The sequence below is a fragment of the Palaemon carinicauda genome, chromosome 5 (assembly GCF_036898095.1).
Source record: "Palaemon carinicauda isolate YSFRI2023 chromosome 5, ASM3689809v2, whole genome shotgun sequence".
NCBI classification, from domain to species: Eukaryota; Metazoa; Arthropoda; class Malacostraca; order Decapoda; family Palaemonidae; genus Palaemon; species Palaemon carinicauda.
The window spans coordinates 134930825-134955860 of record NC_090729.1 but is presented as its reverse complement, the minus strand read 5'-3'; the positions used below and the strand labels follow the sequence as shown (position 1 = coordinate 134955860).

Sequence of the window (25036 nt, the reverse complement as noted above, 5' to 3'; positions counted from 1 at the left end):
GATGATCCGGATCCTGAATCTAAATCTAGATTTGCATTTTCCACAATTTTAAAGATTTTGTCAAAAATTCTTTTACAGATTTTGACGAAATTTCCACCACAGATAAATCTTAGGTCATGGACGACTCCATTAACTCTTGGAAATGATCCGGTTCCGGATTCTAGATCCAGATTTATCTGTGTGCCTGTCTGTGGACAGGATTACGTCCAAACTACTCGACGGATTTTGATTTAAATTTTCACCATTGATAGATACAAGGTCATGGATGACCCTATTAAATTTTGGAGGTGATCCGGCTCCGGATTCTAAATCTGGAATTATATTTTTCACCATTTTAAAGAACGTCAAAACAAATTGACAGATTTTGACAATATTCTCACCACATACAGATCATAGGCCATGGACGACTCCAATGAACTTTGGTAATGATCTAGATCCGGATTCTGGATCAGGATCGGCTGTCTGGATCAGATACAATTCAAATATCTTTCTTTTTGTGTCAACGTCACCTTCTGGCGAAGGTCAGAAACCTCTGATTGCTCTTGTTCGGGATTGCGCTTGAATAATTCTTATGAAGAATGGGTTACTAAATTTATGCCATTTAATATATTTGAATCTTTTCTGAGTTACTAAATTTATGCATTTTATTATCTTTCAATTTTTTCGGAAGTAAAAGATAGAAAGTAAATTTTTGGCAAAAAGTGCTTATATATATATATATATATATATATATATATATATATATATATATATATATATATATACATATATACATTTATATATATATATATATATATATATATATATATATATATATATATATATATATGAGAGAGAGAATCAATCCTCATTTCCAAAAAATAATCACTGGATGTTATGGTTTTTTTATGCAAAATAAAATCCAGAATTTTAAAACCCTTAAAAATCAAGATGAGATGAATTTCATTGGAGACAAAAGAGTTAGCAACATTGAGAACAAAGATAAGAAAAAAAAAAGCTCTTTAGTTTAATTCCTGAGGACTTTGAAGACCTGACTCATATAATCTACGATAACATCAGGTTACGCCGTCCAAGTACTTCGGGGTTATGAACTCCGTATTAAAATCAAGCTCATGTCGCAGAAGATAGTTAATTATCCTTATTGTTTATGATGAAATTTTGTGTGTTTCTTAATCAACTCTATTTGTACTATGATTACTTTGATTAGTATTTGTAAAGTCTCAACAAGAAATGGAAATTGGAGAGACTCAAAACAATTGGACATTTAATTAGGAAGGTATTGAATGGAATAAACAAATCCATTTAGCAGAAATATGTAAAACTAGAGCTTAGAGAAGAATGTCAAAAACCTTATTTAACAGAGAAAGGGTAATTGACTATCCGACCTATCAACAACAATAGTGTCTACGACATTACCTGTAAGACCGGAGATTACATTTTACCAAACACAATCAGGAATGTTGATGGATGGTAAATTTAATCACGTAACCTTATAAAACTAATTACGTTACCTGTTAAAGCGAGGACAATCAATCGTAACTTTCTGTGACATGTATAATCCGCTAAACCCATTCTCCTTTTCTATTCATTGATGTTACAACAACGTCCTCTTAACTTCAATGTTTTCTAATATTCTTAAAACAGTTTCCACAGAAAATTCTAGAATCCGAGAAAGAATGAACTCGTTTTGAGTGGGTGACATAAATAGACATCTCATACCTTTAACAAGAACATTTCATATGCACTTTGGAATCAGACCAATTAAACACGTGACACTTACGAATTAACGTTAATAAAACTAAAAAAAAACAACACGATCGTGATAATAATGAATTAATTTATATATAAGGTTTTATGAAGACCCTCGGTTTATTTTTATCCCTGTTTATACACTAACGCTTTATTCAATTACAATATTTGCCTTTAACTACAATATAATTACACTTCACATTCTGACACATAAAATTTTGTTTATATTTCTTTTTCCAATCGCTTGCGATCACCATGAAGCATACTTGTTTTGTTCTCATTCCTCGTTCGTTCGTTCGTTCGTTTTAGATTGCCTCGCCTTACGTAAGACACGGGCTCTTGATCTCATTCCTCCATCTTACGCAAAACGAGATTGATTCATCATAATTTGGACTCTGTACCCGACAACGCGGGACATTTAGTCTCCAGGGAGGGCACTGACTCTGCCAGTTCTGAGAGGGTCGCTTATAATTCCACTCATGACCCAGATTTTATGCACTTGACTGATATTCAGCATCTGACCTATAATCTCCCTTCTATTGGGCGGCATTATGCTTCTTCTCCCCAACAAATTTTCCTCTGAAACTCAACACTTCAGTTAAGTCCTTTTACTATTCTCGTCCAATAGGCCTTTCATTTAAGTCAAATAAGACTTAAACCTATATATTATTCTCCCTTGTCATCGAAACATCTTTTTTTTAAGTAGTTTTGGGAATCATGTCGAACTAATCCTCTTGTAGATATCTTCTGAAAGAATGAAAAATTGTTATAGAAAAAAAGACTGGCATAATACAATAGTCGATATTCTAGATGGTCACCTCCTATGATATTCACTCAGCTGATTGTTGTAATCTCCGTACTTCATGGTACACTGGCTTTATCTTTCCTTCTATTGCCAAGCACTGGAATCCTCTTTGTGTTTCTGCTTTCCATATAGTTAGTTTTCCTTTAGGATGAAACTGTCGATTTGCATCGAAGTTGAACCCCGTCGTTAGTTTCGTTTTTCTTCATAATTCGGCTTTTGGTAAAGGAAGACCCATTTGGTTGACATTTTCTTTATCATTACTTCAATAGCAAATAATTAACAATTACAGAGATAACAAGTCACTCCATCTGACCTACTTATGGCCATCAGAAGGACCGACAGACGTCTTGGCTCTACAATCACAGGTTCAAGATCAAGTTGGGCACTAAGCTAAACATGTTGCTACATCTGCATGGGTAAGAGTGGCTTGATTTCCCGGCCAACAAAATGAGATCCGTAAAAATACAAAAAGTCCGAAGCTATTACTTTCCTGAGAGTCGAATTTATGAGATTATTGAGCAAAAATATAATTTTGAGTTGTAATGATTACAATAGACATCTTTTAGATTCTAATTCGAAGAAAGTTATAAAATAACACTTTTATTCAGTTCTACTAATTCAGTAATATCAACAGCAAAGCGACGTGGTATCTAGAAACTGTCTTTGAATTAGATTCTATTCATTTAAATTTGGGTCAATTCATTTTGTCGTCAACACTTCCATATTCAGCTTCTGACAGTATGTAAGTACCATTTCTCTCACTAACTTACCCGATGCCATTATGAGAGATGTACCTTTTACCAACCAGATAAGTTCTTTAAATTTTGAAGATGTTCAGTGCATCAACGACAATGTTAATTTCCATCTATAATTTTCAAAAACTTTCAAAGAAAATGAATAAGGATGATAATCCAGACAACAGCTAAGTACGACAATTTTCATCATCAAGAAAATATGATAATTTATGTAATGAAAAAGCAGAACATTATTATTAACCATAAAGAGATATGCCAATTATAGATTAGGAATATCCATGTGAACTCTACTTCCTAGCTCATTGTCTGCATTAATATGCAGAGTTCACACTATATGAACCGTCAAGTCCCTTTGTCATTATGAACACCAGGTGTAGAACACGTGACCAAAGGGTTTCTACTCTTCATAGCAACAGTGGAATCACTTCCTTCAACACTAAGGGCCTCACGCATCTCGAACCGTTGTCGACTGAATCATAAATAGATAACGATTCTCTAAAGGTCCACGTGTGACCTGAACTCTTTGTGAAAGATAACCCAGCACATTGGAAATATATAAATTGCCGATAGCATTTCTATCCTCAGTTCCCAGCTGTCCTGGAGTTAGAGGAGTCAATCTCTTCTTAGCATACTGAAAACAACTGTTCTCTCAGATACAGTTATAAACTGTTGATCTCGTCTACAGGGACAACCTCCAGCAATATCTACAGTGGAAGAGCAACCCTTTTTCCATTGAAATTCAGCGAATTCTCTTCATTTCATCAACCAGAGCCCTCCCAGAAGCCCATTCTTCAGAATGATCCAGGAACTAACAGTGCCAAGGATGGCAAACTCAAGATCTAACTCTGTCACAAGTGGTAATATAATATTTTTAATGTCTTATTTCTTTTTTATTGCTTATGGGATTCGAACGCTATATTCTTTTGTTAATTGTCTTGAACCTTGTTAAGCACACAATTGATTTCCCGATTGGAATCACGTTGCGAATGCTGTCTTTGTATCAATAATAATAATAATAATAATGATAATAATAATAATAAAGGCTTCCATTAACGTAACTATTAAATAAGAAATGTCTTGCCATAACCATACTACAAATTTCTAGACTTAAAAAGGATGCCGTTATGAGTTTTCGAATAAGTCCTTCGGTACCATAGTTTATACAGAACATAATCGTGGATTTTGTTTCTTTAATAATGATAAAGATGATATTAATAACAATTATAATAAAGATAAATTTCACTTCCTATTGACAATATATATTTTAACCGTAAACTTTGCGTGATCCAATATTCTTTGCAAACTTATCTTTTAAGTTATAATATTTGATCAGTCGAGGGATACTGAACTGCAGGAGACGACGCATAAAATATGAAGAAAATCATTAACAAGGAATTACTTATCTCCAGCTTAATTCAGTAACAACAGTCATGCCATAAAGAAATTATTAAGAACACCTTCAATTAGCAAATTCTGGAACTTTCTCCACAGAGGGAACAAAGAGTCGCAGTAGTTCTTCATCCAGCAGTTGGAGCTTTCGTCTCTTCGGTGGCAAAGGCAGCAGTAATAGCAGCAGCAGCAGCAGCAGCAGCAGTAACAACAGCTGTAACAGCAGCAGTAGCAACAGCAGCAGCTGCTCCACCAGTCAAATGAGCTTCAGCAGTGTCGAATCAACGACTTATCATAGCAAAAATAGAAGTAAAAAGGTGACCAATACTCGTACGGCCATCGACAACGATTTCGTCACAGCTTTCATATGTCGTCGCCCGTGATATCACCCCTCTCTCTCTCTCTCTCTCTCTCTCTCTCTCTCTCTCTCTCTCTCTCTCTCTCTCTCTCTTCACATATAATAGTTATATCTAAATCATGTTCACTTGTCCGTTAATTCAGTTTTTTATGTTACATAAATACATTTATATTATTAAAATGAAACACCAAATATATTCAGATTTTATTAACCCCGAAGATGACTCATTATCAAGTGGAGGTTTACGTTTTGATGTATTATGTTCTAACGTATTTCTTTAGTGATTATGTGTGATTATTGAATTACGGATGTGGTAAACAACCGCCCACTAGGGCACCTTCCCATGTTAGATACCTTCCAGCAGTTCTTCTGTGTCTGTTATAATGACTAAATCATCAGCAACTGTCAGTTCCTACAATTCTTCGTTATTCCTTGATTCTGGTGATAAAGTGTCTAGCAGGACGATGAAAAAAATGGACTCAGCTTCCCCGATGTGAGTTGGCTCATAAGAAAAGAACGATACAATAGTCACTGCCACATTTACATTTCAATTGTTGAATCGGGGTTAAGACCCCTTTGTAGTAACCTTTAAGAGCATTAGCTGATTCTTTCACAATTAACTAATGCTCATCATTAGCACAGTTAACCCATCTACCCACGGTGCGCCTTTCACCTTTATCTTACATGTATTCTTGCTCTTCCGAGATACTAAGGTCTTTTCTTCCCCGTGCCTCTGTCTCTATGCCCTCTCTGATAATTCCAACCGCTATATTCTTTCAATTAATCTCCCTCCCGTCCTACGTGATCGAACCACTTCAAAATAAGCTGATCTATCCTGTAGGTTAATCCGAAGAGCGGATTGACTGGCTGAGTAGCAATACATAGATCACATTTGCCATCTCTTGATAATCAGCCCAGCTATTAACGGGTACTAGCAACAGCTGGAGTCAATGGGGAAGGACTTGTGGCTTCCAACTTTAACACTAGAGACTGGATGAGAAAAAGGAAGGTTTTATCTAAAAGCAAGGGAAAGTCTCAGGTGTTGCTGATTCTTTGTCAGGACTTCATTGATTGAATGATAGGCATACACTACATATAAAGGCTGAGGTGGACAAAAATTAAGATACATGTGATTCGAAACCCATCTCGACTCCAAATGTTAAATGGAAAAACGTAAATACAGTTTTTGTTAACCCTGAAAAATAACTGCAGCTCAGTTTGTCCGGAGAGATGCTACCATCGAGTTTTAGACATCACTAAGATATTATCTAAAGTAACATGCCCATATATATATTTATATTTATATATATATTTATATATATATATATATATATATATATATATATACAATATATATATATATATGTATATTATATATATATATATATATATATATATATATATATATATATAAGTGTGTGTGTGTGTGTGTTGGGAGAGCCGCTCAGTTCTAAATAGAAAAAAGTGAGATGCACCCAACCACCTTTAAACAATGTCCATTTCCTTAAGCGGTAATCTATGGTATCTTTAAGAGCAGAGATTATTACCCAATCAACCTTATCTCACAATGAATGACACTACCTCGGTACAGACGAACACCCACACATTCTTTGTAAATGAGGTCCACCTGGCTTCACGAATTCAGAAACATTTAGATGACCGGATATGAATTTTAAAGTAACTTAGGAAATGTATATAAAAGGCCGTCTGGCCAGTGCAGTGGTAACGTGTTCCCCTTGCATTCACATGGCAGCAAATGGATCCCAGGCATTGACCGTGAGTTTAAGCTGTTTACTGGGGAGGCCCTTATTGTGGTTGGGCACCACAGTAGAAGGTTGGGCTTGCCCAGCTGACGTTCTGGTGAGTTTCTATTCTGATGATACTAGAACTGAATCCTGACAAATATACACCATACGTGTGTGTGTGTGTGTTTTTTTTTTTTTTTTTTTTCAAAAAAGTTACGAAAGCTCTTGCTAAGCACCGGATACGTGACATGAAAATAACGACAATCTAATATTCGCTATATCTTTCTTCTTTCTTTATCTTTAAAACATACGCAATTAACCCTTGGTATTACTAGTATTTTACACCCAATATAAAATACTAACCGTATAATAACATTTACATTACTTACAAATAATTACTTCTCAGTTTACATACAATGAGATTAAGACAGTATGGCTTATTACTTTTCGTAACGCTGAGTTTACGAGCCGTAAATTTACGACAATGGGTCTTAAAAAAAAAAAATAGATACGATGAAAAGATAGATAGTAAACATTATACTCACTCTGTCCTGTCTTTTTGTTAATGTTGTTAAAACTAATACTATTCATTTTTTTTTTCACTTCACTGTTCTAGGAATAACATTCAAAACACTCCCAGAAGACTGAAATTATAGCCAGATCTTTGCTGACAGTATCTATAACGTTTAAAACGCTTCCAGATAATTAAATTACTGCCAGATCCTTACTTCTTTCCTTTTCCAAATTGAGTTTATCCTAATGATTGCAACTGTCAACCAACCTTTATTTAGATTTATCTCAAGTAAAGGTACTCATAAGGTTCTCATTGATTACGAGTAATTATGTTAGATAATTACTGCTGTGGTCTGTGATTTTTCTTTCTCAGAATCATTAACATCATTCGTGAATGCTGTAATACGATGCTTTCCTTTAAACGTAATTTGAACAATAGGACCTTTGGGACTCTCCCTACGAGTAAAAATAAAGAGAAGAAGAATATCTTTGAAAGAATGAAGTTAAACTAGTAAAGTAACAAATCTTGTTACTTCAAAAAGAATAGTTATATATATATATATATATATATATATATATATATATATATATATATATATATATATATATATATATATATATATATATACTGTATATATACATATATATATGTGTATAGATATATATATATACATACTCACACACACACACACACACACATATATATATATATATATATATATATATATATATATATATATATATATATATATATAAACTAACAAGAGGTTTGACAAGAAAATTTATTTTATAAATAAGAAGGATTAAAAAAGTAAATATACTGTAAATATATATATATATATATATATATATATATATATATATATATATATATATACTGTATATATGTATGTGTATGTATAAATTATATATATATATATATATATATATATATATATATACTGTATATATACATACACATACACACACACACAAACATATATATATATATATATATATATATATATACATATATATATACTGTATATATACATATATATATGTGTATAGATATATATACATACTCACACACACACACACACACATATATATATATATATATATATATATATATATATATATATATATATATATATATATATAAACTAACAAGAGGTTTGACAAGAAAATTTATTTTATAAATAAGTAGGATTAAAAAAGTAAATATACTGTATATATATATAAATATATATATATATAAATATACATACATATATATATGTGTGTATATATGTATATATATATATATATATATATATATATATATATATGTATATATATACTGTATTTATGTATGTGTGTATGTATAAATTATATATATATATATATATATATATATATATATATATATATATATATATATATATATGTATATATATATGTATATATATATATATATATATATATATATATATATATATATATATATAAATCAAAGGCGAGATTTATTTTTGTTATATTCAAAATTCTAGTGAACTTATGCAACTTCAAGTACTTACAGCAAAGAAGATACTTGAAAATTTAAATGACGAATCTCCAGTGAACCTTAAAGCTTACTGCATAGAAAAGTCAGTGAACTATCTGAATGTTCTATAATCATGTTCCATGTGGGCAATGTCTGTCATGTACTCGCACATGTATTAATGATCGAATGTGGTGTTGAAATAGTAATGATCCTATCTACATTACATCCTAGTATTATAAAGTCAACTTCAAAATGTTACGGATATGATTTGGTTACATCTCTTCTATGGTTGATTGTTTACTTCTTTGTTTCTTTTTCTTACTAGGTTTATTTCTTATGGAGCTTAAGGATTGCAGTATTCTGCCTTTTCAACTAGGTGTGCAGTTTGCCATGTAATAATAATCACAATAATAATAATTTTACAGCACTTTCTTATTATTTACTGGCTTCGTCTACAATACTCAAGTGTGATTTTATTTGGCTTATAAAGGTGTTTGTTTTCAAAGAAATCAGGTAAGGATGATTTTTTTTTTCTCTTTCTCTTAAAAGGCCTTTGTGAAATCATGGGATGCTTGACTTTGAACAGCTGATCTTACTACTGGGGCTCAGATTATGGTATGGAAAGAAAAAAATAATAATTTCTTTCCAAAATTGGGATTTAAAGTTTCTAGGGGAAAACGAATCAAGAGAAATATTAGAGAATGGGGAAGTTTAAAGGCCGTTATATCTTGACTATCTTGACTGCTATATTTACGATACGATAAAAATCCCGGAAAGAAGTAACAGATAACTGTAGCAAATTCAAAAAAACTTCAGAACATAAACTCAAACACTCAGACCGAACGAACCAATAAAGCCAGTGACTGTTGACAACACCTTTGGGATGATTACCAAAAGGGTTGAAACTCATCGGAAAGTTTTTTGAAAAGTTAATGTCTTCGAAGATGTGAGACCTCTCCATGACTTCGAACTTAGATATCATAATTAATTGACTGTCGGATGATTAGAGCGACGAGGAACAATTAACGCTGGGAGAATTAATAGCACGAGGCACTGGTGTGAAGAGGAGGAAATTCAGTAAATTCAACAGGTCAATAGAATTTCAACGCTCATTTCTACTATACTCAATTTTTTTTAATGAGGCGAATTTGCACAGACTCGTAAGGGTGCCCTTTTAGCTTGGAAACGTTTCCTAATCGCTGATTGTTTGGACAAAATCATCCTAACCAATCAGCAATTAGGAAACTTTTCCGTGCTAAAAGGGCACCCTTGCGATCCAGTGCAAATGAGGCTCATTGGAAAAAAAAAATCATTGATACTGGGCGCAGTAATATGAATCTATCTTTCTTTTTTTTTTTTTTTTTTTTTGCTAACAGCAAAAGTATTTTTCATGGTATAATGCTCAATAGTGGTTCTTTTTTTTTTAAGTTAAATCTTGCAGTTATATCTGTAATTTACAAAATGGATAAAGGTTCGAGTTAACAGTTTTGCGTGATTATCTTTGTGTTAGTTTACAGGGATTGTTAAAATCTGGAAAAATCAGATTTCCTAAACTTGGTCACCCTTTACATTGTAAAGCGAAGGAAAACAATAAAGATTGTAAACACAATGTGTTTAAAACAGTATGTACATACGGTTATCAAAAAAAAATAGTTCTTGCGATCTTAAGATCAAGAAGGCCAGTATAAAAACTGCCTTAGCTCTAGAAAAATAAAAAAAAAAACTTATTATATCCTAGATATCTAGATGTATTATTCAAGAATACGAAATTTAAAGATTTGTAAAATTCAATAAAAGTAATCTTAGATATAACTCAACTTTGAATTTGATTTACTTATGCAATCAGCGGATAGTTTTGAGGTATAAAATAGCATTGCCAAATACATCAGTATACATTGTGAATAATGCTATGAAACGTCTGATTTTACAAGGAAATCATCATCATCATCATCTCCTACCACGCCTATTGACGTAAAGGGCCTCGGTTAGATTTCGCCAGTCGTCTCTATCTTGAGCTTTTAATTCAATTCTTCTCCATTCATCATCTCTTACTTTGAGCTTCATAGTCCTCAGTCATGTAGGCCTGGTTCTTCCAACTCTTCTAGTGCCTTGTGGAGCCCAACTGAACGTTTTGTGAACTAATCTCTAATTATTATTCTTTTATTTTTCCTTTCCCTCTTTTTCAAAGAAAACATAAAAGAATAATAATTACACCGTCTTTATATTTACTTTCGCTTTCTTTATCAAAATCCATATCAGACGAACAGTGATTTCGGAAATGTGTCATCGCAAGACTTTGTTACGGTGTTTGTAACACGATTAATAAATCCTTAATCATATTTATTTTTTGCTAGCCCAAGGCAGGGAATTACCAAACTGTTTATTAAAACCTTTCAATGTTTTCCTATGAATTATCTTTGATCTATTGACTGGCTATCCTGTTTCTCAGTTTGACCTTCCAAAATCATATCTGGTTCCGTTTCCAGTTTCTTTGGAAAAGTGGACAACTGGACGTCACTAATATTGGACAAGACCAATTCAGCTCTAATCTTAAGTATCAGATATACAGGCCATCAAATAAATTACGATCCAGCTATTTTCTTCTACTTCCTTACAGATAAATTGTTACATCAAGAGAAATAGTTAAAAGTTGATTGTTTTATTTGCCCAGCCATCTGCTTCCATTTCTTTCAATACGTTTATTATTATTGCCATTATTACTAGCCAAGCTTCAACCCTAGTTGGAAAAGCAAGATGCTATAACCTTAAGGGCTCCAACAGGGAAAAATAGCCCAGTGAGGAAAGGAAATAAGGAAATAAATAAATGATGAGAATAAATTAACAATATATCATTCTAAAAACAGTAACAGCGTCAAAACAGATATGTCCTATATAAACTATTAACAACGTCAAAAACAGATATGTCATATATAAACTATAAATTTCCGTATGTTAAGCAGATGCTTCATTCATTTTCATGAATAGTTAAAGTTATTTCTCGTAACCCATTTTTCATTCAAATGAAGATCTAAACAGAAAGATATAATAAGCCTAAAAAATTGTGTAATATCCCCTACTCTATGACTACCTCGTTATCTATCTCATTCCCACACGCTTAACATCCCCATCTGCTTATTGCGTCATTTCTAGGAAAAGACTACTTACGAATCTTCTTGGAAAAGTCCCTCAGCCGTCATGAAGCCTTTTCTCTTCCTTTCCGTTTATCGAAATATATCTGGTTAGTTTTCTTGTTCATGTTCAATAATAAAAGTTATTAACAGAGATTATTTAAAAATGTATATTAAGATGAAAATAACAAAATACCAGATATTCTTAATTACAAAAATTAAATCAAAACCTTAAACCATCGATGACTGTGAATCACATCCTGTCCTGTAATGAATCTCGTTTTGAGAAAGAAAAAGGAACACTTCCGTCCCTGAAACGTTTTTTGTATGTTCAGCGCATATAAAAGTAAGGGCTTATGCATCAGTAACTTCAGTTGTACTTATCTTTCCAAAGTGAACAGTCAGATACCTGTCTGGTAATTTAACAGACTGTACTCAAGCAGGATATCATCAAACGAAATTTGCGAATTCAGGTGTATCTTTGCATCAAGAATACAACGCGAAAAGTGAAGATTTTTCTTCTTCTTCTTCTTCTTCTTCTTCTTCTTCTTCTTCTTCTTCTTCTCTGGAAGTTCAGAGATCTTTAAATCCTCGCCAAGTTCCTTGTTCCTGCCATGTATCTCTCAAGATTGTGGTGGCCTATTTGGCAACGTCACTGACTAGTGATCAGCAGATTGGGGTTCGAGTCCCGCTCAAACTCGTCCATTTCTTTGGTCGCTGTAACCTCACTCTCTTTGTGAGCTAAAGATAGGGGTTTGGGAGAGCCTATAGGTCTATCTGCTGAGTCATCAGCATCCATTGCCTAGCCCTCCTTGGTCCTAGCTTGGGTGGAGAGGGGCTTGGGTGCTGATCATATGTATATATGGCCACTCTCTAAGGCATAGTCCTGCTCGATAGGGCAATGTCATTGTCCGTTGCCTCTGCCATTAATGCGCGACCTTTAAACCTTTAAATCAATATACTCCGGTGTGCAACATACTGCTTCAAGTGAACAGCCTTGAAGACTTCCTAATGCCATAGTGACTTCATAATAGTGCTTACTCATAAAGAGCATAATGGAAATCTCGACCTATTTACAACTGAACCATTTCGCTTTGAAACCAGTGATTTCATTTGCCCCTTTAAGAAAGATGTTGAAAAATAATTCCAAAGCTAGTATAAAGTTAGTAATTTCGAATTTTCGATCTACAATGAATGTCTTTTACGATTTCATGCATTTTAATTCAACACTTAACATATAGCCATTTTTATGTTACTTATTTTTCTTAGCATTAGTGCATGACCATTTCCGATTCATAAATTTTCATGATATTGTTCTGGATGTGAGTAACATTTATTCGTTTTTGTATAAAATCAAATTAAATTTGATGATTAATCAACTAAGTCTAAGTTACTGTATATATTGTATGATAATATTGTATCAGCTGGATTGTCCCCCAAAGCAATATTAATAATAAAAGATAAAAATGTACTTTAGTATTAATCTCACGTTCTCAAACATTTTGTTTAATCTTTCTGAAGTGGGTATTAATGAGCTGAAGATAAATTTAGAATAGTGAACCGATTATACACTTTTTATTAATAGCCTTTTCATTATATTCTCCAAAGGCTTGCTTCTAAAGTGATCTTTAGGTTTACACAATATAATGATAATAATAACAATAATAATAATAATTATTATTATTATTATTATTATTATTATTATTATTATTATTATTATTATTATTATTACTACTACTTGCTAAGCCATAACCCTAGTTGGAAAAGCAGGATGCTATAAGCCCAGGGGCTCCAACAGGCAAAATAGCTCAGTGAGGAAAGGAAACAAGGAAAAATATAATATTTTAAGAAGAGTAACAATATTAAAATAAATATCAGTTTATAAACTATTAAAACTTTAATAAAACAAGAGGAAGAAAAATAAGATATAAGATAGAACAGAGTGCCCGATTGTACCCTCAAGCAATAGAACTCTAACCCAAGACAGTGGAAGACCATGCTACAGAGGCTATGGCACTACGCAAGCTTAGAGAACAATGGTTTGATTTTGGAGTGTCCTTCTCCTAGAAGAGCTGCGTTCTGCATCTCAGAGATTAAAATAAGAAGGTATTTGTTAGGAAAAATACTCAGGCCAATGCACGTGCATCGTTTTATAGCATTAAAAAGCTACAAAAGTATTTACAGAAAAGATAAAGGGCAGACTTACATAATAATTAACACAGATGATGGCAGCTTTATTTCTTTCCCTCCTCTTAAACATGAAATTATTTTTTTCAATAAAAATACAGTCTTAAAATAGTTAATACGTAACTGAATAATAAAGAATAAGAAAATATGCTTATAATTTTCAAATAAAATTATCTTACTTTAATTATCATCATCAAACATTTAACAACAATAAACAAAATATCATAAATGTAAACATTATTATGTTTTGTAAAAATATCTGGAACCTTTTTAAAAGAAATTCAAAATTTGAGATCGAATGTAATGGTATTTAAAAAAAAAATCTGGATCTCTGATGATGCATATGTTCTTAAGTAGTTAACTGGACCCCTGATTATCAACAAGTAACTGATAATTTTGTTTGCTATTCATTCCTAAAAAGTCAGTTGACAGCGGTCTCAAAAAGTTTGCTTCTTTCATAGCGTGAGTAAGGCCAATTTACTCAAAACACACCATTTATAAAAACTTGAGGAAGATAAGGAAACAGATAGAATAGTGTACCCAAGTGTACCCTCAAGTAAGAGAACTCTAACCCAAGGCAGTTAAAGACCATAGTACAGAGGCGCTATCCAAGACTAGACCATGGAGAACAATGGTTTGATTTTGGAATGTTCTTCACCTAGAAGAACTGCTTACCATAGCTAAAGAGTCTCCTCTACCATTACCAAATGAAAAGTAGCCGCTGAACAATAATTTCCTTCTTGCTCTTCTAAGGTACGAGTGGACCATTGTTTGATAATTGACAGGGTTGCGGTGGCCGATGTGGTAAAGTCCCTGACTGGTGAATGCCAGACTGAGGTTCGAGTCCCGCTCAAACTTGTTAGTTCCTTTGGTCACTGTATCCTCACCATCCTTGTGAGCTAAGGATTGGGTGTTTGGGGGAGCCTATAGGTCTACCTGTTGAGTCATCAGCAGCCATTGCCTGGCCCTCCTTGGTCCTAGCTTGGATGGAGAGGGGGCTTGGGCGCTGATCATATGTATATATGGTCATTCTCTTGGGCATTGTCCTGCTCGATAGGGCAATGTCACTGCCCCTTGCCTCTGCCACTCATGAGTGACCTTTAAGAAAAAGTGATATTCTGAAATACGTTTCCTATCCTCAGGTCCACCTTAATCTAAATAGGAAAAAAGATAATTATTATCTAATCAGTTTTATGAAATCTTAAGATATTTCTAAAAATTCTTTCAAACATTTTAACAGATTTACTGATGTTCAAATATGTATCAGCTGGTTTAAACATTAATTGTGTCAACTTTGACACTACATAACACAAATCATGTTTAATACATGACCTTTCGTTAATGAAACTATCAACAATTTATCTAAACAATTTATGATCGTTTAATTCATTTTGAATCGTTCTTATTACTTATGCCCAAAGCATGGGGAACAGAGTAAGGTTTACACTTAATCATCTTGAACTTATTCAGGAATCTTTCTACATATAATGACAGGTTCATTTCAATGCAATTATTATTAAATTCAAACTCGATACTTATAAACCAAGATATTGTAGAAAGTTGTTTCATTTATAATACATTACACCATGCAAATTATACATTAATCAAAGATTCGATATTTGAAGCACTAATGATATATGTACCCAAACAATAATCATTACACGAGGATTTTTTCTGATGTACAACCTTGAATAGAATTTCAATTTATTAGAAAACATGAAGCATATTGTTCCAATTTTTACCAATAGAAATCTATTCAATTTCAGGGAAAGCTTTTCACTGTTACTTTCTTGACTGAAGCCCTCGGGTTGATAAACAGAAATTGCTTTAGCAATTTCACTATTCAAGTACGCTGTTTTGACATCCATTTGCTTCACAGTCTGGTCTTTAGTTACTGCTATTTGCATTAACATTCTGGATGAAGTAATCAAATGTTTCTTGGTAATCTACAGTTTTTAATTTGGGAGTACCATTTTGCAAAAAGAAAAAAAAGGGGGGCGGGGGACTTAGAGCTTTCTTCATTATTTGGAAGAAGTTTAACAGCACTGACCCATCTGTCTCCTATTATATTCTCGTCTTCTGGATCAGGAATAAGTTCACAACTGTTGTTGCCATTGAGTGATTCAAATTATTCTTTCATTTACTTTTTTACTTTGGGTATAGCAATGAGGCCATATACTCTTGATAATTTTCAGGAATATCACTCATGTTGTAGTAATGATTTATTGTACAGTTTACACATGAACATCTTCGACGCTTATTGTTTTAGTAATTGTGTGTGTTTGTGTGTGTGTGTGTGTGTGTGTGTGTGTGTGTGTATTAGAGAAATAGACATGCTATAAAGAATGCATTTTGCTATGGGTGGCTATCATTCCAGTTGGAACCTATAGAGGAAAAATAAGTTTGAATAGTTGTAGTATTATCCTAAAGACTATTTATATATTTAATTTAACTGATTCCTGAAAGTTTGAGATGGTTTTATTGTTGGGAATAAAACTTAGTAAAATTTCCTACGTGACCAAAACATACCAAATCAGAACTCTTTGAGATTATCTTGAAAAATAAAGGAAGAAAAATAAATCATAAGTCCAGTTAAGATCCAAAACAACTTTTTCGTCATGTGTCTCATGACGTTATAATATATATTAGATTTCTTCTTATGTAAAGACGAACATCTTACGTCATTTTATTCACCAATTAGTATAGTGTATAGTGTATTGGGTATAGTGTATTGGCCACTATTGTTTCATGAACTAAGTTCAGCAGTTCCATACTTTTGACACTTCATTGCCTTTCGGAAGGTAGTAAAAATTGCAATATTCAACAGAGGCAAAATCATAACAGATTTAGTTAACAAAGGAAAAATGCATGAAAATATTTTTAGTTCCTTTATAAGGAATTGATTAAACCATATCAAGGAAGGATTATGATTAAAGAAAAGACAGGAAGCTCTTTTGATCTCAGAGATCTTATTAATAAATACTCTTACCACTAGTATGCTAAACTGTACTCGGTCAGCGGCTTCTGTCATCGTCGCTACAAATATAGAAAGACTCGAGAGTATATTCTTTATTGAGTTGTCTTAATGGAAGATCCATCTAGAGCTCTTTGGCCTGCCATTTTGTTTCGACCCTGTCAACTGTATCTCTATATAAATTAAATTCGATTACGTATGATATTAAGAGTTGTGGTGGCCTATTGGAAACCTCCCTACCTGGCGTTCTGTTAGACGTGAGATTGGGTACCACTTAAACTCGATAGTTTCTTGTAGTGTCTGCAACCTCACCATCCTTTTGAGGTAAGAATGGGAGGAGTTTATAGGTTTACCGGTTGAATCAGCAGCAGCTATTGCCTGGCCCTCCCTGGTCAGAGTTTGGGTGGATAGGGGTTTGGGCGCTGATCATATGGATATGTGGTTAGTCTCTAGGGGACTGTTCTGCTATGCATTGCAACTGTCCTTTGCCCCTGTTATTCATGAGCGGTCTTTAAACCTAAACTTTCAGTAACTGTTTATATAAGGTCCCTAACCTAAAAAAGTCGATGATGAGAATTGACATGAGTTTTCTGATCTGATAAATCCAGTAATATTTTTAAGGAATTCCCCAAAGGATTTCTTAAGACATTTATATAAGTAGAGTAAAGTTTTTACACAAATTTTCATTTTAATTATCAATATTATACAAGGAATGAATGAAAACTGTTTGTTATGATATCTTTACTACTTTTATTATAAAAAGGATTAACATAAATAAAATAAATAAGGACGTCTTATTATAAAAAAAAAAAAAAAACATCTTTTGATATATGTAAAACGCAATATCAGTTTGATGCACAGATAGGGGAAGAGGAGAGAGAGAGAGAGAGAGAGAGAGAGAGAGAGAGAGAGAGAGAGAGAGAGAGAGAGAGAGAGAGAGAGAGGTGGATTCATGGTCGACGGCAGATGAAATATGTTACGAAATCAGTGTTAATTGTGTTCTGTTTCTTATGAGATTTCTTCTTGATATTTTTGGTTTTGTTGCTGCCGTCTTTGTTGGTATTGTTGTTGATATTGTTGTTGTTGTTGTTGTGATGAACCGATGCTCCGCCCTTACAGCAGTGACGTTGACAGGTGCTGTTTTCGCTCCTGTCACTCTGGAAGCTTCGGACGCTCTCGCAAGAACAGCTACGACTCTTTGCTTCCCCTGGAAAGATGAAAGATAAAAGATAATAACAAAAGGGTTGATTTGGTTCTTTTTAAGATCATTCAAACAAGTCATCCTCAATTGATATTGTACAGGGTAAAGGAATAGTAATTTATAATTAATTATTTGTGATGAATTTATGGTTTGTTGTATAGTAAGATCAAATTATTTTTATTTCTATAATCTTTTTATCAATTATATCTGGCCATTTTCAGGAAAATCTCTGATTGAATGTAGAATCTAGAGTTTTGATTTTCACCTGCTTCTAACTGTTTCGTTTGAAATATAAATAATAGTAATGAAAAATTAAGAAAAAAATTTTCTCTATCTTACCAGGAGTGAGATGTCCTGTTCGGTCTTGGCCAGCTTGAACAAGGAAGACCATTTTGGATGCTGATAATTCCTGGATCGTTCTGGAGATAAGAACGAGGTTTCGAGAAAGACTTCCAGATGAGGGAAGCGGATGATCCTTAAAAGGAGATTGTTCGACTAAGAGCTTGAGTTAGAGTAGCTGCGAACAGTTGCTTTGTCTTCCTCGGGTGAGCTGCTCACTACGAATGGCAAAGGAAAGGACGAGGGCATTTATATACCCAAAAGAAACCGCGTCACCAACGAAACTCCTCACACAGGGATAGCGACAAGGGCCACACGTTATCTCGTAATCGATAAGAAATTTACCGTTGGTCGTGTGTCTGAAGTAGGTTTTGCAATTCTCATTGACATGACCCACGTTGTTGAACTTGTGCACAAAGATTGGGCAGATAATGGATGCATTCAGTTCAGCGCTTATTTCATATCATTATGCTTTCCATCCAGTTCAATATTAGTAATTCCTTCGTCACTATTATTTCCTATGTTCGTGTTATGATTCATTTAGTCTCTTTCCTTTCAGAATGTCGATATTGATTTTATTTCATTCGATTCAGTGTTACCTTCGGATAAAAGAAACTCGTAAAAACTCTAGGACAGAATTTTACAGGTTTGTTGCTTTAACTATGGCAACTTTACTGGTGAAGATATAAGAAGTTTCAAGTTAAGCAAAAGGATCACTAAAGATGACAATGTTTTCGAACAGTTTACTCAAGTATTTTCTCTCTCTCTCTCTCTCTCTCTCTCTCTCTCTCTCTCTCTCTCTCTCTCTCTCTCTCTCTCTCTCTCTCATTTACCTAGAGTAGATACTTTTGAGCGTTGTTATATAAATAAGTATATGGCATATTTCTTTATTAATAGCGAGCAATATTCGTATATTACTATTATTGAATGCCTTAATCACATATTTTGTCTTTATTTTATCTTTTGTTTTATATATATATATATATATATATATACATATATATATATATATATATATATATATATATATATATAGATAGATAGATAGATAGATAGATAGATATAACTTTTGACTAGAGGAAAAAATTTTGGGTCACATTCTCTCTCAGTTTTACTTAATTACCGTTTATCGTTCATTCCATCTTTTTATCTTCCAACATGGTATATCAATCATATTTCATCTTTCCCGTCTAGTCTATACATGCCTACTCATACTAGAAAAGAACAGAGAGCCAAAACATAGTGGCAGATTGCCACTTGAGATCAAGAGATTTTATCAGATTTGATATCTCTGAGATGGCGTCTTGAATCCCTCGTCCAATCCTGCTGTTTTCTATTTATTAAAGATGTGAAATGCCTTAGAACAGTGGCTCCCAACCTGGGGGAAATTTCCCCCTGGGGGGAAATTTCAAGCTTCCAGGGGGGAAATAATTTCACTACCTACTAACTAAAACAAGCGGAAAATGTCCTCATAGTACGTGCGGCAATTTGTTGTTAGCCATTCAATTGTGATATAATAATATCAGTTCTCAAAGACATGATATTCAAGGGGAGAATTGGAGTGTCATGCCCATTTCTGAGGCAGGCGAGTGGGCATGAGGGCAGGGCGGGGCTTGAAGGGGGAAATATGGATGGTTGAACTGGGTGCGGGGGGGGAAATGATAGAAAAAAGGTTGGGAACCACTGCCTTAGAAGACTAGAAGCTACATCTACGAGACAAGTTACGTATTTAGTGGAGTGACAGAAAATATAAAATAGGAGTACATGTCTACATTTTTACTGAAATATCATGTTTAACGAGAATAGGTTTCGAGGATTCCTGGTCAGTTGATTCTCTCAAAATAGAAAATCAAAGAAAAGTTAACTTTCGGATGGAAAATGTTAAACCTCTCTCTCTCTCTCTCTCTCTCTCTCTCTCTCTCTCTCTCTCTCTCTCTCTCTCTCTCTCATCGTGAACATTTAGTCTTAAAGAGATTCTCATTTGTATTTATGAAATAATTTTCAACAGAAAACAATAGATAATCTCTCTCTCTCTCTCTCTCTCTCTCTCTCTCTCTCTCTCTCTCTCTCTCTCTCTCTCTCTCTCTCTCATCGTGAACATTTAGTGTTAAAGAGATTCTTATTTGTATTTATTAAATAATTTTCAAAAGAAAACAATAGATAATCTCTCTCTCTCTCTCTCTCTCTCTCTCTCTCTCTCATCGTTAACATTTACAGTGTTAAAAGAGATTCTTATTTGTACATATGAAACAATTTTCGACAGAAAACAATAGACAAACTCTCTCTCTCTCTCTCTCTCTCTCTCTCTCTCTCCGTGAACATTTACAGTGTTAAAGAGATTCTTATTTGTGTTTATGAAATAATTTTCAAAAGAAAACAATAGATAATCTCTCTCTCTCTCTCTCTCTCTCTCTCTCTCTCATCGTTAACATTTACAGTGTTAAAAGAGATTCTTATTTGTACATATGAAACAATTTTCGACAGAAAACAATAGACAAACTCTCTCTCTCTCTCTCTCTCTCTCTCTCTCTCTCTCTCTCTCGTGAACATTTACAGTGTTAAAGAGATTCTTATTTGTGTTTATGAAATAATTTTCAACCGAAAACAATAGATAATCTCTCTCTCTCTCTCTCTCTCTCTCTCTCTCTCTCTCTCTCATTGTAGTATTTCTTGTTAACACAGATGGACCTTGGGAAAACTTCCTCTATAATTTGTAGTACTTTACTATACTTTCTGGATTTACACGGATAATTGTTTATGTAACTTAAGAATTTTTTCAACTTAGAATTATTAACTAAACTGTAATTGTACTTTAAATGTAAAATACGTACAGTGAATATACTGTGCAGATACTGTACGCTATAACTTTATCACCAACACCTTCAAATTATACAAGAGCTGTAAAACATACAGTGCATATAGAATTTTTCAATATTTGAAAATATAAAATGCGTTGTAAACATTGTAATATATGACCAACAATATGTAAAGATCTCTCTCTCTCTCTCTCTCTCTCTCTCTCTCTCTCTCTCTCTCTCTATCTCTCTCTCATTCTGATACAAACTTGAATTGAAAACATACAACACCACCCAATGTGGCAATTTATTTACATGTAAAATTGCAAATACTTGGAATAGACTTCCAGCGGATGTAGTAAACAATAACACAGTAAACGAGTTCAAGAATAGGTTAGACAAGATCATAAGAACTCTAAATGCTTAAACTAAATCGCTCTACCAAAGAGCAAATTGAGTCTCAAAGGATGAACTAAAAAGTCTATGAGATTCAAAATATTTGTAACTCCTTGTAACTCTCTCTCTTTCTTTCTCTCTCTCTCTCTCTCTCTCTCTCTCTCTCTCTCTCTCTCTCTCTCTGATAATAACAATTTCCTGTTGCTTTTCAAGCTATGTCAGTGTTATATTAACATCTTATTTTAAGTAATTATCTACAAAGATTCAAAAGCACATTGCAGTTAATATTTTGTATTGTATATCTTGGAATATAAATGAATATGAGAAGATGTATAAAAAAGATATATGACACATAATTTGAATCCTTCGTAAGAAGGATAAAAGGATAAAGATTTTGATTTACCTATCTTGAAATTAACAAGAAAACCGAAATATTTCAATGAGTTGTAGTCTACTTGGAAATCTCTCCTTAATATTTTGGGGAGGTGAAGATAAAAACACTGCTTAGAAATTAATTATATAAACTGTTATCAACATCTAGATTCTATGGAGACCTCTTAAGCTCTTAATATAAAATCCCACTTACCTAAACGAAGATTTCATACTGATGAGATACAGCCAAAGCTATGCACACACACACACACACACATATATATATATATATATATACATATATATACATATACATATATATATATATATATATACTGTATATATACTGAAATATGTGTATATATATGAAATATATATATATATATATATAATATAATATAATATAATATATATATATATATATATATATATTCATTTATATATAAATTCATATAGGTTTGTTCGTGTGTTTTTATGTATGTATATTTTATGTCTAGATCAATCACCCAATCCATCCAATACAATTTTGAGAGACACATGATAGCAATGTGTTCCTGATACCATGAATAAAATTTTAGTTTAGTTTTCCTTATATTATCATCGAGCGTCTACGAACCTAAATCCTTATCACCAGACAGTTATTAAGTAGCAATTTTTTAGTCACGTCCTCCTAACCTTACCGCTAAGGATATATTCATTACTCGTATACCATTTCTTCTTCTGTTCGAACTCAATTTTAATCTAAACATTCTATACGACATAACAGTTGTCATCATTGATAATCTTTTTTTTTTTCTGTTTGACTCCTTTGCTACTCTGTAAGAAATTAAAACTAACATCGAATGTGTTATTGTTCTGTGGCATCTTCGCGGTCAATGAGTTCAAGTTGCTAAGATAGCACAGAACAGTTGACCTGATAAAGTATAATACGAAAGCTTATAATCTCATCTACGGATTTCCTTCTTAAAAACAACCGAATGAAGGAATAACTCCATCGAGTATTACGACTCATGTTGTGCACTCAACTTGGCCTCCTATTCCGTTTCGGACCTTCAGTAAGAAAAAAATCAATTTCTATAGGACCGAAGACGAACCGGGTTTGGGGAGGCCTTGTCTGCTATGCAGTGCCCTCCACTGAACTTCCGATGCTTTTATCCCATCATCAACCTGTCTGTCCTTCGTGTTTTGATGATCCGCCTCTTTCACAAGCTTATCTTACTTATGGGCTGCTTTCGTACAAGAGCCCGTGGTCCCATTCGTTGAAAGGGGGTCCAATCTAAAAACCAACTTGGGCTCCTCAGCAGGAACAAGTAGTTTAAGGGACGCTTATGAATAGATTATAGTTCTCAGGTGGGACTAGTTATTATTATTATTATTATTATTATTATTATTATTATTATTATTATTATTATTATTACTTGTTAAGCTATAACCATAGTTGGAAAATCAGGATGCTATAAGCCAAGGGCTCCAACAGGGAAAATAGTTAAAGCTAATCAATCTCAGATCCTTTGAAAAAAGGCAAACGTGAGAGGTAACTAGAGGCCTTTGAAGATTTCTAAGGTCGTTCATGAATGGCATGGACAAGGGACAGTGACAATGCCCCAGAGATCAGCGCCCAAACCCCCTCTCCACCGAAACCAGGACCAGGGAGGGCCATACAATGGCTGCTGATGACTCAGAAACTAGACTTAAAGGCCCTCCCAAACACCCCCATCCTTAGCTAACAAAGATGGTAATGTTTAACCGGGTCTCGAAACACAGTCCAGAAGATTGCCAGGCCAGGGCGTTTCCAAGAAGCTGCTGCAACCCTGAAGTCAAAACAATAAGGGACAAAGAAAGAAAATATATCAGGACAATAGAATCAGGATGTGTGAAATTGGGGATTCACTTTTTCTTTATGGGAAACCAAAACTACAAAATTACTCTAGGAGCTGTTTTCCAGGTGTGACCAAGTTGTGGAATGATCTTCCTAATCGGGTTGTTGAATCAGAAGAACTTCAAACGTTCAAACTTGAACAGGCTAACATAAGTCATTTTATAGTTTATATATGAAATATCTGTTTCAATGTTATTGCTGTTTTTTAAATATTTTATTTCAATTGTTCATTACTTCTTATATCGTTCATTAATTTCCTTATTTCCTTTCCTCAATTTGCTAGTTTTCCATGTTGGAGCCCTTGGGCTTATAGCATCTTGCTTTGCCAACCTAGCCAGTAATAATAATGATAATAATATTAATCAGAGAATTTCACAGCTGAAGTATAAACTAAGAACGGGCCACTGAAAAAATCTAAAGTATCCTTATGGCAAAGGCTTTTCATCAATACTTAGAATATTCATCAATCTAAGAAATGTTATTACTTAAATTCTAATTACTCCAATAACTGAAAAAAAAAATCGGCGAAAAAGAAAATAAGAATTAACTAAGGTAGATTTGACAATGCTCGTTTTCGTTTTGACTAAAGAAGAAGACTATATCTAAAAACGCAATAACATAAATAAAAGCTAGAAAAGAAAAATATTAAGAAAAGACGAGATCATTATTTTGAATAAAGTTCTCTTCAGATGAGTGAAGAGAATGTTTCACAGTAGCTCTATTAACTGTAATCTTTAGTATTAATGGCATTGCTTGGTTCGCATGATGATTATCTAGTAAAGTTTTACTGACGTACAGTAGTGAGTGCTCTCTAATCCCTTAGTAATTTTTTCTTTCAAATATTTTAGTTTTGAATAATCTCAATGAATTTATAAAAAAAAAAAAAAGAAAAAAAAGCTTTGTTAAAAGTACCAAATGTTTAAATATAGGAACAAGAAACAGGACAC

At 33.3% G+C, this 25036-nt stretch overlaps 1 protein-coding gene across 1 annotated transcript; it reads left to right on the top strand.

The window, feature by feature from the left end:
• The first annotated feature begins 3879 nt into the window (after nucleotides 1–3879).
• Nucleotides 3880–5143, top strand: LOC137640583 (uncharacterized). The gene is made up of 2 exons (XM_068373094.1): nucleotides 3880–4166; nucleotides 4801–5143. The coding sequence occupies exons 1-2, from the start codon at nucleotides 4106–4108 to the stop codon at nucleotides 5079–5081; spliced, it is 342 nt and encodes a 113-aa protein (XP_068229195.1). The 5' UTR covers nucleotides 3880–4105; the 3' UTR covers nucleotides 5082–5143.
• The last annotated feature ends 19893 nt before the right edge of the window (nucleotides 5144–25036 follow it).